General features: G+C 54.5%; 1 protein-coding gene across 1 annotated transcript; it reads left to right on the top strand.

Annotated features, from left to right (window-relative positions):
- The first annotated feature begins 1,492 nt into the window (after positions 1-1,492).
- Positions 1,493-10,410, top strand: Zc3h12a (zinc finger CCCH-type containing 12A). Its single transcript, XM_059256110.1, has 6 exons — positions 1,493-1,599; positions 2,298-2,771; positions 6,876-7,015; positions 7,930-8,164; positions 8,615-8,721; positions 8,918-10,410. The coding sequence occupies exons 2-6, from the start codon at positions 2,332-2,334 to the stop codon at positions 9,781-9,783; spliced, it is 1,788 nt and encodes a 595-aa protein (XP_059112093.1). The 5' UTR covers positions 1,493-1,599; positions 2,298-2,331; the 3' UTR covers positions 9,784-10,410.
- The last annotated feature ends 7,540 nt before the right edge of the window (positions 10,411-17,950 follow it).

Genomic DNA, 17,950 nt, shown 5'->3' with positions numbered 1-17,950 from the left:
TCTAGCACCCACACTGCAGTTCACAACCATCTGTAACTCCAGTTCCAGGGGTCCTAAGCCCCTTCTGGCCTCCTGGGGCACCAGACATGCACATGGTATGCAAAACACCAATGCATGTAAATAAGATAACTAAAAAAGATAAGTAAAGTCAATAGAATTATTGCTATCATTTTTTAGGCTGAACATGTCCAGTTGTATCTGTAGTGTCTTTTACTATAAAACCATTTTATTAAACAGCTAGCATTCTTAGAGGACACCTACATTTGACAAGGCAGGTGTAACATGACTAAAGTATTGATACTCGGTAATAAGCACGTAGTTTTGGGTGTTTTGACTTCCTGAGCCTCAGTTTCCCTATATACAAGCATGCTGGTGACACAAAAGACTTTGTCCTCCATGTGCAGGTCCTGGGGTCCCTTTCTCCCTCTCCTCTGCCCCTCTCTCTTTTCTGGCATACACACGCACGCACGCACGCACGCGCGCACGCGCGCACACATACACACACACTGACAGCCAGGCTTCCTCTGCCCTGGGCCAACAATGGTTTTCAGAATGCTGACAGTGGTCCCTGGTGCTCTGGAATGGGATCTCCTGGTCTTAGTCTCTCTGGCTGAGGCCATCCAGCCTTTTCTGCATCTCTCAGGGGTAAATGGAGCTAGCAGGATAGCTCCTGCCTGTAACTGCAGCACTCAGGAGGCTGAGGTAGGAGGCCACTGGGTTGTTCAAGGCCAGCATGGGCTGTGAAGCTTGACCTTGTACCAGAAAGAATGACGAAACCCAAAGGAAATACAGAGCAGAAGGATCTGTCCATTACCTAAGCCCCAGGCAGACGCAGTAAAGGGCTGTGCTCATCTGAGGGATCTTGACCAGTGACCTGTCGCCTCTTGAGAGTGAGGGATAGGATGAGTTTTTGCAGTGTGCTTACCAGCATTCTTCATGAACTCTCCCATAGAGATTGGTGTCAATATCCCTCCTTTCTCTGGTTTTCCTCCACCACTGTGCATCTGTGGTGGTGGTGCCCTCCTGTCTTGGGAAAGTATTTATTTCAGGAAAAGTGTCCCTGGCCCCGAGTGTGGTTGCATCTCTGAACCGGCTTCAGACACAGGCTATGGAACTGAAATGGAGTGTCCTGGTCTCCACCAGACAGGAAGGTGCCACCTCCAATGGCTGTGGCCCCACTTGTGCACTTGGAAGTCTGGACCAGGCCGGTGGACCTGTCAAGTTGTTGAGCTGAACCATCGAATATAGCCGTGCTATATTCCGGTTTTGCACAGTGCGCAGAACCTGCTTCTGCAGAGCCTGCCTCCCTTAAGCAGTCGGGTGGCACCAGCTCCGGGCCGCCCAGACTCGGAGTGGCCAGGGGCGTGGCTAAGGATGCTTGGGCGGGGTCTGGTCAGGGACGGGGCGGGACCAGCGCGGGTCTGCCGGGGGCGGGGCCGGGCAGGAGCGGGGCGGAGCAGGAAGGGGCGGCGGCCCTGCCCGGCTTCCGCGTCACGGCCCTTAAAGCACCTGCCCGCCTGTCGCAGCTACGAAGGTGCCGTCCGACCTCGGGACTTGGCTCCATGGACACGCTACGGGCTGCGTCCGGCGCTCGGCGGGGTGAGTGAGTGCTGCGGGGTGGGACCGGTGGTACGCTGCGATGGGACTGACCTCGGGAGGGTCGCGGGCCGCGTCTCCATCGCGGGTCACCGGGACCCCGCCGAGTTCACCCTGGTGAGTGGAGCGGGCTGTCTTAGGGCACCCAGCATGCGCGAGGCTCTAGCCGGGACCGCCTCGCGTCACCGGGCCCGGTAGCCAACCAGAGTCTCCCAGCAACTTTTCTCCCTGTGGGTCACCCCGGAAACTTGTCCTTCCTGGAATGGGACTCCGGCCCTGGGCTCTTAGTATGGGACTGAAGAACGAAGGCGATGGCCACAACGGGGAAGCCCCTGAGTCCCCTGCGCACTTCCAGCCCCCAGTTTCCTTCTGAGAGCCCCGCCCCTGCCTCTTGGGTCCCTTGGGTTGGCGTGGATCAGGACGGGTTTGGGGGTGGAGTCAGACAAGTTCAAATTTTTTTTGTGTGACAAACTATGAGTTGACGACCTTGAGTAAATTCTTACTGACTGTGCCTCAGTTTCCCTCATATGAGAATAACTCCTTGTCGAGAGCTCTTGAGAGCACAGCCTAAGCTGGCACGTGAGGATGGCTTTGGATAGTGTCACCTCGGTTCATGTTGCCTCATCCTGTGGGGGAGAGAGGCAGAAGAAGAGAGCTACATTGGGTATTCCTTGCCCCTAACCCTGTGGTCTGGTCAATAGGAGCTGTGATGGACGCCTTCCAAGAATCTGAGATATGAGTGACCCCCGTGGAAAGAAGCCTGTCCAAGAAGCCAGCCCCACCATGAGTCTGTGGGATCTTGAAGACAGCCACAGCTGCCGGGGTCGCCCTCAGCCACCCCAGGATCCTGAGGCTAAAGAGGCCTCTGCTGAGTTGCAGATGAAGGTGGACTTTTTCCGAAAACTGGGCTACTCGTCCTCCGAGATCCACAGTGTCCTGCAGAAGCTGGGGGTCCAAGCGGACACCAACACCGTGCTGGGGGAGCTGGTGAAGCATGGTTCAGCTACTGAGCGAGAGTGCCAGACCTCGACAGACCCCTGTCCCCAGCCCCCTCTGGTGCCCAGGGGTGGAAGCACCCCCAAGCCTTCCTCTCTAGAACCTTCACTCCCAGAGGAGGACAAGGAGGGCAGTGACTTGAGACCTGTGGTCATCGATGGAAGCAATGTGGCCATGAGGTATGTGTCACTTCTGTGGAGAGGACCTGTGGAATAGCATCTGTGGCTCTTCCTTCGGGTGGGGGGAAAAAGCTTTGCTTTCTTTGTGGACTGGTGAGGGAGTGCAGACACTCTCTGTGAGGTCCCACCATGTGCCAGGAGGATCCCTGAAGCCCTAAGACTTCTTGGGGTATTTCATGAATGTCCTAAGAAGGAAAATGGGAGCTCAAACCCTTTTCCAGGCATGCTCCTTGATAAATGGGAAGCAAGGATTCAAACTCAGACAGTGCGGGGGGGATTCACCTGTGCGCTTGAGCTTTCTGGGAGCTTAACAGGTTGAGCCACATCTCTTGACTCTTGTCAGTCTTTCCTCTCGGGTGGCCCTTGTGGGGAGAAAATGCAAAGAACACGGAAAGTTGCAAGTCCTAAGTAAACAGTTGTTGTTATTCAGTGGCCGAGACCTCTGGAACCTCCTTGTCCTAGACTTGTGCTCCTACAGAAGCGAGGCTTAGTTAGCTAGCTATTGAGAGCTTCCTAGCCGTGACCAGGTGGAATCTATTGATTCCACCAGATCTCGTTCCATGGGTGTGTGCAGGTGGCCTGATGGGATCTATATTGCCTGAACTGACGCTGCTTGGGCTGGACTGATCTCTGGGGGTTCCCAGACCTCAGTGCTTGTCGCCTTGGCAGATCTCACGGGGAATGGGGTGGGGAGGAGGCACAATATGAGCCAGGCTGCCTCTGACCTTAAGGAGCCCTTGACTTCTCCCTTCTATCCAGGGCGCACCCTCCAGCCCTGCTTTCTCCCAGTTCCCTGCACAGCGGGCTGGTGAGTCAGGATGGGTGGATCACACACAAGGAAAAGTTCCTGTTGGCAGAGACCAGGGGAGACCCCAGCAAGAGAACAGGAAGAGGGGAAGTCGCCTTCCCAGTTGCCCTGAGGGTTCTCCCAAGTGGACTGCCCAACCTGTAATGATGTCAGCTTCTTCCCTACCTGGCATTTGGTCCTACCTACTCCCAGCCCAGCTCGGTCAATCAAGTGAGCTGTCCAGCTGGTCCTGGCCCTACTTAGCTGGTGCACGGGGCGGGGGCAGCCCACCCTCTTCTACACCTTTGGGTCTATCTTCACATCTTTAAAATGGGCTGATCTTGGGTGGCAGGCTGAGAATTGCTGGCTTCCGTGCCAGAGGGCAGCGGGTCAAACTTGTACATTCAGAGTCTGGAGTTCTCTCTGAGGTTCTGAAATAGGGTAGGAATTAGGAGGGGTCTGACTTTCCCTAGGAGTCATGGGCTGGGTGTTAGGAGTCTTGTGGGCAGCCATGTGCTATGTGTATTTGTGTCCTGGGCAGGGGAAGGAGGGGCCTGGACGGGAGGAGGGGCAGTGGTGGAGGGGTTCGGGAGAGCTGATACCAAAGAGACAGACAGCTACTGTCTGCGGGCCGTCTGCCCGCCTGCCTATCTGCTGGGGGTTTCTGAGCTGGGGTGGCCACGGAAGGGGAATTCCAGCCTCACACTTCCTGTCTCAGCAGCTGCTTGGTTCCTACCCTACTGCTCCCCACACACACAAGGGCAGGCCAGCTAGCCCCCACCATATGCAAATTGTGGGGAAATTCACCTCTGTTTCCTTCTAAGGGAATTTTCCTCCACTCGCTAGGCCCAGCCCAGGCAGTTCTTTTCACCTGGGGAGGCTAGCCCTGCCTTGTCCTTGGGCAGGAGCTGGAGTCTTCCACATACAGAGCCCATCAGGCTGGGAGCCCTGACCTGTGGGTCTGCGGGACTCTGAGGGAGGGAGGAAGTTGGTTTTCCTGGGCCAACCAAGCTTCCTGCATTGCAGTGAGCTGAATGAGCTGTCCAGGCGTTCTGGGCCTCCGGCCTCAAGTGCTCTCTCTGCCAAGAATAGGGCTATGACTACCTGCTGAGGGAACATTCCAGTGTCGGCACTGCGGAGAGTGGACTTGTCCCCAGCCATGGTTTTAAACGCCCAGAGGCAGTACACAACCTAAGACCCCTGGCATCGTGAGATCCTCAAGCTTGACTTTGCTGGTCTAGGAGAGGCCCATGAATACATAGGGAGGTCAGGGGACAGGTGGACACTGCACACTCAGGACAGTGAGCCATGAGGCAGATGACTACCTCACATCTGGGGGAGACAAGAGAGTGCCCAGGGAAGGAAACAGAATGATGGGGCAAGGCTGGACATTGTGAAGCCACAGATGGGGACCTGCCCTGGAAAGCGAGGAAGGGCTTCTCAGAGGTTTTGACATGTCACCTGGCTTCCAGAAGGAAGTGCAAGAATTTGCCAAGAGTCCATCATTTCTCTCTGGTTCCAAGGATGCCCCTTCCTCTCCGTATGCAGACTGAGCATCATTGATACTTGAGTTCAGAAACTACTTTTCTCTCACATAAACTCTGGGTCTTCTGTAAGAGACAAGATGGCAATCCAGTAGCCCCACACCCCAGCTCGGCTTTCACCTCTTAGCACTAGCCAGGGAACTTGTACGTGTCGTGGAGTCTTCATTCCCAGCACTGAAAGGTCTGGATGACCCCTGTGCCTTTCCCAACCATCAGGGCTGCTGGTACCTAAATGCCAGCTGAGTGGTTCTGATCACTGGCTGCTGTGTGACCCTGGTAACTTAGTCTCTGGACCATCTGAACAGAGGGGAAGGGGAGGGTAATTGCAGTACTTCTTGGGGGCTTGCTCATGATTCTGGGGGAACATAGAATGGCCAGGTTTGCAGCTCCCCGAGAGTGTTAACTCTATTATGAGCAGGCTACATGGGAGTCAGGGAACCAGGAAGGTGTGAGTGCTACCTTGGGGGTGAACTTTGTTTCTTCTACAATTCAAAGACTTCTAGACTTTGGAGCCTCTTCCCCCGCCCCCCAGATAGCCTCCATGCCTCCAGTTACCCCACTTCCCACTCTACGTTCTCTTGGGGCTCCAACTCTCACTCCCCCAAAGCTACCCACAGGATGTGGTCTGCCATGGACTTGCCTCTTTTGCGTAACATTTATTCTGTTTTATTTGCCAAATATGAGTCTGAGTTGCTCACTATGGTGCTAACCAGAGGCTGGGATTGCGGGGGAGGGAGTCCCCCTTCAGAACTTCCAGGAACTCCACCGTACCAGCTGTCTTTAGCCTCAAGCCTTAGGGAAGTTTGTCCCCTGCTGTGAAATGGCTTGTCTAAGGAAAGATGCTGTCCACAAAGCGTGTGGGCAGAGACCCAGACCAGGGCAACCTAGGAGCCAGCTCAGCTGCTTCTGAGGAAAGCCATGTTTAGATAGAAGAAGGCCAAGGCCTGACGCCCCAGCCCTCCTTGTGAGCAAGCAGAGTTCCCCAGCAATTTCCTGCCCATCTTTCTGCCAGGAGTCACACCCTCCCTGGGGTGGGGCGGGGTGGGGGGGAGTGTGAGGGGGGAGAAGAGGACACACAGACATGCAGGGAGGGCAGGCTTGCGGGGAATTGGCCTCTTGAGAGGAAAAGAGATGGCCTTTCACTTTCACCCGGAAGAGCTCCTGGAGTACCTCCTGGCTGTTATTTCCTGACTCCTGTGGAAGCGTGACACCCTGTGCTCCTTCCCTGCACCCTTTGGGGACCCAAGCTGAGACCTTGTTCACAGACTGAACTTTAATCCAGAACAGTCTGGTTTTTTTCTCCTGCTTTACATAGCTGGTGCCTCCCCCGCCTCCTTCGCTGGTACCTCCTTGCTATGTAGTGTTGAGGTGACTCAGCCTACGTGTGCACATCTGTGTCCCGTGGTCCCTGTAGCTCCTGGGTGGGGCAGGATCCCCAAGTCTCCCATCACCTTTCCCCACCCCCAGGTATGTTGCAAGTGGCCTGACCCTCCCCCTCTACGTGGGGAGCCAGTGTGGCTAGATTCCTGGGTGGATCCACACTTTGAGATGGAATCTTAGGGAAAGTCCCAACTAGGGCTGGCCACCAGGCGCTGTGGGAACCGGCCCAGGGACAAGGCCTTAGGCCCTACTGGCAGAGGGCCAGGGCTTGAGTCCTGCAGCTACCCAGCAAGGCCAAGCAGGGCTAGAGCATGGCCCACTTCCCACTTCTGCTCCAGCCTGGGTGACCACAGACTGGCTACTCTGTGAGCTGACATGTCCTTCTTCTGCCAGCCACGGGAACAAGGAAGTCTTCTCTTGCCGGGGCATTCTGCTGGCTGTGAACTGGTTTCTAGAGCGGGGCCACACAGACATCACCGTGTTTGTACCATCTTGGAGGAAGGAACAGCCTCGGCCAGATGTGCCCATCACAGGTATGGATGCCGTCTGGAAGGGGACGGTCTCACTGTACCAGGGACCCTGGCGCTCCTCAAAAGAGTCACTGAATAGGGCCAGCACCTTCTAGATTGTAAACAAGGACCAGTCTCTTTTTCCAGCACCTGCTACCTTCAGCGGCCCAGCTCAGACAGGAATGGCTAGAAGTCACCTTGTGCAGCCTCGGAGTATCTCCCTCATCCTACTGGAGGGGTGTCCCTTGTTCAGCCTCCCCATTGGCAGAGGGGCAGTATAGCTTCATGATTGAGACTGTGGGCGCTAGTCCAAGAAGACGGGGTGAGAGGCTTGGCCCCGAGTAACCCAGGCGAGGGTCTTAAGTAGCTATGCTCCGAGCCATGGGCTCTTCCTCTGTGAAGTGGGACAGGGTGGCGGTGTGCTGACAGTACCCACCAAACACTGCTGAAGGAGCGGCTGAGATGGTACGGCAGTGCCTGACCCAGCGCAGTGTGAATGCTTGGTATGTTCGAGCTGTGGCCACCACCCTCACGAGAGCCCCCACCTTGAGGAGGAGGAGGAGGGAGTGACCGGACAACTTCTCTGGAAGTCTGCAGGTCTGGTCCAGGCTGGGGACTCTGGGCCTCTTCTGAACAAGCCTGGGAGCATTGTTCTGAGTGTATAAGGGACAGGGCCAAGACACTTCTTCCTAGACCCCTATGGTACAGGCATGGCACACAGGTCAGAGGGGAAGCAGGAAGAGCCACTCTGGGCTCAGCACACTTGCTGAACGGGATGGTCCTGCGCACAGGTGCGCTTGGTTTCCATGTGGCTGACTGGTTTCTGTCCTCTTGAAACTGGTGCGAACAGCCTCTGAGTCTGGCCACTATGACATGGAGCCCTGTGGATGTCCCAAGATGCCCAGTGGCCCCTGACCTGGACCTCTGTCATCCCCCAGACCAGCACATTCTGCGGGAACTAGAGAAGAAGAAAATCCTGGTGTTCACGCCATCCAGGCGTGTAGGTGGCAAGCGCGTGGTGTGCTATGATGACCGCTTCATTGTGAAGCTGGCCTTCGAATCCGACGGGGTGGTAGTCTCCAACGACACATACCGGGACCTCCAAGGCGAGAGGCAGGATTGGAAGCGCTTCATTGAGGAACGGCTGCTCATGTACTCATTCGTCAATGACAAGTGCGTTCCTGCCGGAGGACTGGGAGAGATACTGGGGGTGGACCCTGCGGGGCCCATGGTCTGGCTTGCAACTTTGGAGGTGACGTGAGTAGTGGAGAGAAGGCTGAGGCCAGTAGAACTCTTTGATTGGGGGGTGGGGGTTGACACTAGCTTGAGATAGACCCAATGAGTTCCTAGATGGCTCTCAAGTAAGTCTATGGCAGCGTACATCCCAGGATGCAGTTGGCTTGTGGTCTCTCGGTACCCTGAGAGCTCCCAGCCTGAGGAATGCCTGAAGGTAATCCTGAGCTATACCCTCTGAACTGAGGGATCACCTCTTCCTTTGGGGTACCTGAAGACAGGCAGTTTGGGGGGCTGAGCTACTCTTCCCAGGAAGGCTGGCTATCTAGCCCTTTCCTTGGTCCCTCTTCATGATTTCTTTCTCCTGAGCGTTCCTTTCATCTGCTGCAGGTTCATGCCCCCTGATGACCCTTTGGGACGGCATGGGCCTAGCCTGGACAACTTCCTGCGTAAGAAGCCACTGCCTTCTGAACACAGGAAGCAGCCATGTCCCTATGGTGAGACCCAGCTCTGTCTTCAATAGCCCTTTGTACCCCACCTTTCCTCTTGCCTGCCCATCCACCTAGGTAGGCCCGCCTGTGCCCTGGTGGCTTCCTTGTGGGGACCACATGTACTAGGCCACCTAAACCCCAAGTCCCTGTGCCTCCTCTTCCCTCTGGTCCCATTTAGAGACATTCTCCATCCTTCTTGCAGGGAGGAAGTGTACCTACGGAATCAAGTGCCGGTTCTTCCACCCTGAGCGGCCCAGCCGCCCCCAGCGCTCTGTGGCTGATGAGCTCCGCGCTAATGCCTTCCTCTCGCCCCCCAGGACCCCTGTCAAGGACAAAAGTGGCCAGAGGCCTTCCCCTGCCTCTCAGCCCAGCTCTGTGTCTTCAGAAGCTGAGCAAGGCAGCCTGGATGGGAAAAAACTGGGGGCCAGATCATCCCCGGGCCCCCACCAAGAAGGCTCAACACAGACCTTTACTCCAGCTGGCAGGAGCCTCCCTGTTAGTGGGAGCAGCTTGGGGCCCACAGAGTGGCTCCCACACACCCTGGACTCGCTCCCGTATACCTCCCAGGAGTGCTTTGATTCAGGCATCGGCTCCCTGGAGAGCCAGATGTCAGAATTGTGGGGGGTGCGAGGAGGCACCCCTGGGGACTCGGGCCCTACTCGGGGCCCTTATGCTGGTTATCATACCTATGGGTCTGAGCGGCCAGCAGCACCTGCCTTTGCTCCCTTTAGACAGCCCCTGGGTGCTGGCCACTTCAGTGTCCCCACTGACTATGTGCCCCAGCTACCCACCTTTCCAGCCAGAGAGTACTGGTCTGAGCCATACCCTTTGCCCTCACCCACCCCAGTCCTTCAGGAGCCCCAGAGACCCAGCCCAGGAGCTAGCAGGGGCCCCTGGGGCAGGGCGAATGAAAGGGCCAAAGAAAGGGCCGGTGTGTACACCAAGTTGTGTGGTGTCTTTCCCCCACACCTGGTAGAAGCTGTGATGGGGCGCTTCCCGCAGCTCCTGGACCCCCAGCAGCTGGCCGCTGAGATTCTTTCTTACAAGTCCCAGCACCTCAGCGAGTAAAGCCAGAAGGTGGCTCAGGGGGCTGTCAGGCATCACAGGTCAGTCCCCAGCCCCTGGCCCACCCTGGAAGCTGGACAGAGGGACGAGTGGAGCAGGCAAGAGAATCCTCAAACCAAAGATACCGTAGGATTGGTTCTGGCCCTGTGGCACCTCTATCCCGCATGGGTCAGAAGCGATCACCCTGTTGATACACATTGTATCTCTGTCATTTAAGGAGACGCTGCCGGTCAGGCCGTCCATCCGTGGCTGATGCCCAAACCCTCTTTTTTTTTCTCAGAGGGCGGGGAGGGAGGCCTGGGGGAGCAGAGGCCTGAACTAGACCCCACCCTCCACCCTGTCCCTGGGACGCCGGCACCACCGGCTAGTTGGGCACCATGTGCCTGCCCTCCGAGGCCCCCCTCAAGCCATGCGGCTTCATCCCTGTTCACAGGGCATGAGGCTTCATGTTAGTAAGCAAGATGCTTCTTATAACCCACCCGCCCGCCCGCTCTGTCCACCTACCCCGTCACCCCACCAGGGCTCCAAGGCCCTCTCTCCCCACACCTATTACCTTTCCCCACGGGTGGGAGGACACATGTATGCTATGTACAGGAAAAAAATTGAAATATTTTAAATGGAAAGAATGACAAAAATAAAGGATATTGAAAGTCCTTGCAAGAGGTCGTTGTCTTTGGTGTCCTTGGGGGGCAGAGCTGACCTGGAGTGACAAGAGGCCAGGCGGGCAGGTGGCCTTTCACCCTGGGGGAGCCATCTGATGTCACTCCCTGTCCTCAGAAAGGAGGCTTTCCAGAACTGGCTGGTCCCTTGGAGCGGAGCCTGGGTAGGAGGTGAGGTGTCCCTGGGCCACAGCAGGTGACGGGCACAGGAAGCAGAAGTATAACATCATAGAACCCTGAGGCTTCAGCTGGATAGGGTGACCCTGGTGGGGGGGCGGGGGGATGGAGCTGTTCCCCTTTTCTATGCTGACGAAAATTGAGGGTAGGAAATAGGGAAATGACCTGCCAGGTTATAGCTCTAGAGGGTGGGGGATCTGAGTGGGTGTGAGACAGCCCTTGGGTGCTGCACTCCGGGGCCTTCCTCCCAGATCTGTGTCCAAAGAACAAGGGTGGCAGAGCAGGGTTGGAGAGAGCTGGGGTAGGGGCAGCAGCACGGAGAGGCCCTGCCACTGACTCTGCCAGCTGGAGCCAAGGGACTGTCCCTCCCAGACCTCAGTTTCCTCATCTATGAAATGGGAATACTAATGGCAGCTACCTTACAGGTTTGTCACGAGGACTCAGTGAGATAATACGTGCTGGGTGTGTGGCCTGCCTCCTGCCACACAAGAACTGCTCATTAAGAGGCCTCCAAAAGTGTGACTCCTGTGGGTGGGTTCACAGGACTGACCCCATCCACCACGTCCAACTGCTCACCAGCCTAGACAAGCCCAGGCAAGATGATACTCTTCTCTCCCTCCTCCTCCCTGCTCCAACCTCAAAAATGAACATGAGTATTAAATATGTTAAATGAAAGACTAGGCTGTCACACAGTCCCCGAACAGGGAAAATGGAAAAAATTACAGCTTTAATAATGCTACCTTTGAACAATTCCTCTGATTTGTACTTAATGGCCGGTACAGCTATATTTTGTTTTAAAAGCTACTTCAGTACAGAACAGCTGTGATACTGAGGAAGAAAATGTCACCCCAGAGGCCCTGACCACCAGCTCCTGACCACCCTTCCAGAAGTCCCTGCTTAAGGCAGGGGTAGGGTACCTCGGCATGCGTGGGCTGGAAGCCTCCCTCCCACAGGCACTCAAGATGTCTGTCCCAAGCCTCCTCAGGTGGTTTATCAGCATAAAACCTTACTTAGACTTTACAATCCAACTACAGTTTGCAGTCCAGGGAGCTGGGAATGTAGCCAATCATGCACGGAGTTCACGACTGGGCACCTGGTGCTGGGGCAGGCACCTGCAATCCAGCATCTGGGAAGAAGACGGGGGAGGGCCAGGGTTCAAGGCCATCTTTGGTTGCAAAGCAAGGTCCAGGCCGACCTGGCCTTCATGAGACCCTCTCTCAAACGACATGAAACAAAACACACAAGACACACAAACACCCCAATGTGTTCTCATATTAAAAGGCTTATTTACGGGCATCTGTTTGTCTTTATGGGATAGGAAGCTAAAATACCGGACTGTCTGGTTCATTATCAGCTGCTTGGCAATGCTGAGTGACTTGCCCAAGGTCCCACGGAGGAAGGCAGGCTGGGGCAGGGCTTTCAGTACTCGTCCCTGATCCCAAAATCTGACACCAGTCTACTGTGACTCAAGCCCCTGCAGAAATGGGAAGAAATGTCCTCCCAGAGAGACAACTATAACGACTCAGTAGGGCCCGGTCTCTCTCTGAACAACATAATGGCGCCGGAGGGTCGTGAGAATCAGGGGTCCTCTGGAAGGGGAAGTGGGAAACTCCCCCGTCTGCTTCCTTCGCCAGAGTTGAAGTCATTTGCCAACTGTCCCGTGGAGGTGGCAAATGAGGTGGTCCCACAGGCAGACAGGCAGCCATGTTAGTACCAGCAGGCTGTGGTTAATGTCAGGAAGCAGGGCCTGGCCCGGCTAGTTCCCTGACAAGAACCAACGAGGACTACACATCCACACAGAAGGTGCCAAATGGGGCTGGGCCCTGGGGAAGAGAGGGTCAGCTCGGCCCGCTGATGCCTGACCTGGCACCCATGCTTCCTGACGGCTCGGCTCAGCTGGGCCAGCCGGCCACAGAGCCATGCCTCCAGGCCTCTTTCTCAATCCAGCTTCCGGGCAGGGCAATGCAGGCAGCCAGGCTCAAAGCCAAGGCTGCTGCTTCTCTGTGACCTGCTTCAGCCTTAACTGCAAAGCTCTCACCAGCTCCGTCCCCTGGCCCACGAAAGCAGCATAGATGGGTGGTGCTGAGTCACGGGGCCTCGGCCTCCCACCTGTGAACAGGACACAAAGCCACACCACCCATCTAGATACTGCAAGGGGATACCTTAGCTAGCGGCAGCCAGACCCCAGTTCAAGTCCCATTCACTAGCTGGGCAGCCCTGGGCAACTCACCACCCTTCTCACAGGGCCTCGGCTGCCTGACCCACAGGGATCCATGTGTGAGCTTAACGGGAGAGGGTGCCCGGGACAGAATGTGACTCCTGAGACCAAAGCTCAAGCCACCAGGCATGCTGCAAGGGATCAAATTCCAAGTAGCTGCCCCAGTTGCTCTTTCCTGCTGCCTTTCCTGGTCACTTGAGCCAAGAGGCCGATGGGGAAACTGGTGTGTATGCAAATTCCCACTGTTGGGAAATGATCCCTAGGAGCGGGGCCTTCCCACAGGCCCTGCCTACTAGTGCCAGCAGGTAGGTGCTGGCCCCTAGGTGTTTCGGCAAGGTCTGCCCCACAAGATTAACCCCTTCAAGGGGGGCCCCAGCCTGCTCAGAAGCCAAAATGACTGCAGTCCACCTTCGCCGCCGGTAGCCTGATATAGGAAATCTCTGTACTCCCTGCCAGACTGAGCCAGCCCAAAATGGAATGAAGCAGCCCTGCTCCGGACGTCCATGTCTTCTCAGTCTCCATCGGGCTTCTTCAGGACATGGGAGGACCTGGCGGTCCCTGAAGATCCTGGTACCTAAAGAGCCACTGTGCAAAGGACACCTGGGGCTGCTAACGCCCCAAACTGCTGGTGTCTTTCAGGGGGTGAGGGAAGCCAGCAGCTGGGACGAGGCCAGCACCCATCTCTGAAGCTCCATTTCTCACTTCCTTTTTCCCCTGCCACCCTCCCCAGAAAGAGCTTGAACAAAAGGGTAACCCCCTGTCTCAAGGAGGTGTTGGGTAAAGAAGTGAGCAGACAGAACTTGAGGGGAGGGTCATTAGCTAAGCCTTGCCAGAGGAAGGTGGCCCAAGGACCCTGGAGCCTTTGTCCCAGGCTTCAACTCCTGGCTCATCTTCTGTCATTGGCTCACAGCAGACTGGGTGACAAGAACCCGTCCTGGGGACCTCCTAGTTCATGGAAAGGGTGTGGGAGATTTGGCTGAAAGAGGCAGGAAGTAGGCCCCTGTCATTAAGAAAGCCCAAGCTATCCTAGGCCATGGCATGTAAATCCTTGCAGCCAGTTCCTGGAGGGGGAGGAGGCCCAGGCTGTAACCCAGGGTGTGCCTCCTGAAGCTGCTAGCAAGGCAGCCGCTGGTGATCCTAAACAATTTAAGAAACAGCAAGGAGACTCCGTAGGAGGAAAGGCTTAGGCAACCAAGCCCACAATACACCAGGCAGGCAGCACCCTGCTGCCGCCTTCTGGCAGCTCCCGGTACTACTACTACTGCCTGGAGTGGCGGCTTGCCCACCTGGAACTGCCTTTCAGGGGGCAAGGGTAGGAGTGGCTGCATGAGGTTTGAGAGACTGGGCTCTGGAGATCCGGCTATCTGGAAGAACGGGCAAAACAGAGCACTGACATGGACAGGGAACTCCTTTTGGCTTTTGTTTTCGGACAGGGTCTCAGTATGTAGTGCAGAACTGTGTCAAGCTCACAGTCCTCTTAGCTCGTAAAGGTGTGTGCTTTTTGTTTAAGCAGTGAATTTTCAAAAGTTTTTTGTTTTTGTTTTTGTTTTGCTTTTTTGAGACAGAGTTTCTCTGTGTAACAGTCCTGGCTGTCGTGGAACTTGCTCTGTAGACCAGGCTGGCCTTGGAACTCACAGAGAACCACCTGCCTTTGCCTCCCAACTGCTGGGATTAAAGGTGTGCCCAGCTGCCAAGAAAATTCTTAGGCAGGAGGTAGTTGAGTACTTGCTCAACATGTATCAATCCCCTAGTTCAACCCTCAACATGTGTTGCACACGCACACACAGCTGGAAGAATAAGGAGAAAAATTACAATTACGTGTACTTAATAAAATCACCATGAGTTGCTATTCCAAAAGAATTGAAAGGGCCGGGCGGTGGTGGTGCATGTCTTTAGTCTCAGTACTCAGGAGACACAGGCAAGTGAATCTCTGAGTGTGAGGCCAGCCTAGTCTACAAAGTGAGTTCTGGGACAGCCAAAGCTACTACACAGAGAAACCCTGTCTCAATGATAGTAGTAGTAGTAGTAGTAGTAATAGAAAGGTTAGAAATGCTGTCATTTGGGCAGGATGTAGGGAAACAGGCAATATCCTATCCTATCTAGTGTCAATTCTGAAGACCTGGTACTCCAGGTTACCTAAGAAAACACACACCTCGACGGGGGGTGGGGGGGGTGGGGGTGGGGTGGCGGCAGCAGTGCACGCCTTTAATCTCAGCACTCGGGAGGCAGAGCCAGGTGGATCTCTGTGAGTTCGAGGCCAGCCTGGTCTACAGAGCAAGATCCAGGGCAGGCACCAAACTACACGAAGAAACCCTGTCTCAAAAAAAAAAAAAAAAAAAAAAAAAAAGGAAAGAAAGAAAGAAACACACCTCTTGACTTGACAATCCTACTAATTTATCCCGAGCCCTCATCTGCAAAAATGATGGAAGGCATTTAGGACAACAGCTAAGCTGGAGACATCAACCCCATCAATAGAGCATGGGCTGAAGGAACTGGCCCAGAGCAGTGGAGTATCAGTCAGTAAAAACAAGGCAGCTGTCTATCTGGAATCTGTTTCTGCTTTTGTCTTGTTTTCCGGGTAGCCTGGCATAGGAAAGCTGCCGCCTCAGCTTCTCACTTGCTGGTTGGGATTACAGGTGTGCACCATCACGCCCAGCTGTGTATGTTTTCACATTTGTGTGCGTACCCACGTGCCCATGAGTGGACAGCTTGAGGGAGTCAGTTTCCTGCTTTCAGGGTGAGGGTCCTAAGGATCAAACTCAAGTCATGAGGCTTAGCGGCAAAAGCCTTAACCTGCTGAGCTATCTTGCCAGCCCAAGGCTGGCTTTGGGATAATTTCTAATCTCAGAAGCTATTTTAAAAACGAAAGGTAGTGCAGAGCCAGCACCTTCCCATCTTTGCAAACAGTTTGTCCACACTCCTCAGCCCCAAAGTTCCTACAAGACACAGCACCGCTGTCTCTAGAGGACTGGCCACTGAGCCCCAAGTTCCCGCTGGGTGTATCCCAGCACCATCTGATCTGAATGTATACCTTTTGCACACTGCTATGGCCAAGAGTTCTTCTGAAGCCCTGTGGTAATTATAATTCCCAGAGGGAAGGCCTGCAGACAGTGAGCTCAAAAGGGCAGAGCTCTCTAGAGCGGAATTACAAAGTGTTTTATGAGAGGGGCCTGAAGGAGCTCCCCTCCCACCACTCAAGGAAGCAGCAAAGGCCTCTGGGAACCAGGATCCAGACCCTTTACCAAGCACATGCATCTACTGGCGGCCTGACCTTAGATTTTCTTGCCTCTTAAACAGTTATCTGTAAAGCACCAAGTTTATGTTATTGTTATAGTAGCCTCAATAGACTGAGACAGGTATTCAGATGACGTATTTCAAAGCCCCGACTCTTCTTGAGCTGCAGACTAGATTATCTGGGGGTGAAGTGTGGAGCTGGGAGAACATGGACCAGGGGCCTACAGTGTATTCTTGTACAGGAACAGCAAAAATTTGGAATGCACAGACCTCCAACACATGCCATTCAACATGACAGCAGTCATTTTCATAGATGAAAACAATTTCACTATCAGCAGTTCTTGTGGTTCAACCTGATATTTATTTATAAATTATCCACGTTTTAATGAACTAATATTTAGGCATATTACACAACATATTCAAAGTGAAGAACTACACAAGGCTGAGGTCCAAAGAGCAAACACATCCAAGATCTGGTCTTACCCTCCCGCACCCCAAGCCATCCATACCCACTCTCTTTCCCTTGGACGCATAAGCAAGGGCCAGAACCCATGCCACCTGCTTCCTGTGAGACCCACAGTATGACGGCCTCCACAGAGCAGTGTTCAAAATGAAACCTGTGCTTCAAATCCTGAGGCTGGCCCTGAAGATCCAGACCTGGGAACACACATTTTAAACACAGGGGATAGATTGACACTCTCTCTCTCTCTCTCTCTCTCTCTCTCTCTCTCTCACACACACACACACACACACACACACACACACACACACACACACACACACGGCCTTCCTAGGCACTGTTCACAGCCCCACGCTGAGAGGAAGTTGTGCACACAGGGCACTGCCCTCCACTTCCATCAAGTCAGAGCTTCTGAAGAGAATTTGCAAGTGTGCAAACGCCGTAGTGATTTAGAATAAGGCTGAGGGTGGGGAAACACCAAATAAATGCAAAAACTCCACCGGAGAGCTTTAAAACCGCACACCAACTACGTACAAGTGCAGGCACCTCAGCGCTTCATTTTACTGCATGGGTGGATGCAGGAGCATCACTCTCCACGCTTCCTGCAGCCAGGACCAAAAGCTTCCAGGTGAAGATCCCACTGCTTGCTTCCTACTCTTGGAACAAAAGGTTTTCCTGAACGCAAACAGTACAGACTCAAGTGTGGGGGAACAGCTAACTCATGCAATGACAGATCCCAGATCTGTTTCTCACAGTGCCCTGAGGCTCCTGAGACCCCCTCTGGACCAAGCACAGCAGGTTTGAAAGCATTGTTCTTGGTCCACACCGTCCTTGTCCCAATTCCTAAGCTTCCTAAGGTCCCTCTTGCAGGCCCCAACTTTGTGGGCTGGTCGTGTTTCCCACATTCTCCTCATGTACCCCAGGAGTGTTGGGAACACTGATTTTAAACAGAATGGCCCCTTCTTTAGTCCTTGGAACTGTACACTTGACACTCCCATGAAGCTTTGCGCTAGACTGTCCTTCAAGTAACTGACAAAAATGTTACCACAAAAGGTCAGGTCTTGTCTTATAACTTTCAGAGGCCAAGGGCAAGCTCCTTCCGTGTTAGAGAGACGCACATGAAAAGAAGTATACCTGGTGGAGGAAACGAGTGTGCCACCCTCCACGCCTTGCCTTTGCCCTGCCAGAGGACAGGTGGGTCACTGGAGTCAGCTGTTGCTTCTTGCCCACTCCCCACCACACACACACACACACACACACACACACACACACACACACACACACGCCGGCTAGTTACAGCCTAGGCTGGCCTTGAACGCCTGTCTACACTTCCCTCCCAAGCGGTAGGATTACAGGCTTGTGTGCTCTCTGTTACACCTGATTCAGGAATTGGCTTACTCCTTTAAACCAGCCCCTCCCACA

This window comes from Peromyscus eremicus, chromosome 2, assembly GCF_949786415.1.
Source record: "Peromyscus eremicus chromosome 2, PerEre_H2_v1, whole genome shotgun sequence".
Lineage (NCBI taxonomy): Eukaryota > Metazoa > Chordata > Mammalia > Rodentia > Cricetidae > Peromyscus > Peromyscus eremicus.
This window is presented reverse-complemented; position numbering and strand designations above follow the sequence as displayed.

Coding starts and splice junctions, on each gene's coding strand:
- Zc3h12a (XM_059256110.1), top strand. CDS start 2,332: ATGAGTGACCCCCGTGGAAAGAAGCCTGTCCAAGAAGCCAGCCCCACC. Junction 2,772..6,875: donor GGAAGCAATGTGGCCATGAG/GTATGTGTCACT, acceptor TTCTTCTGCCAG/CCACGGGAACAAGGAAGTCT. Junction 7,016..7,929: donor GCCAGATGTGCCCATCACAG/GTATGGATGCCG, acceptor GTCATCCCCCAG/ACCAGCACATTCTGCGGGAA.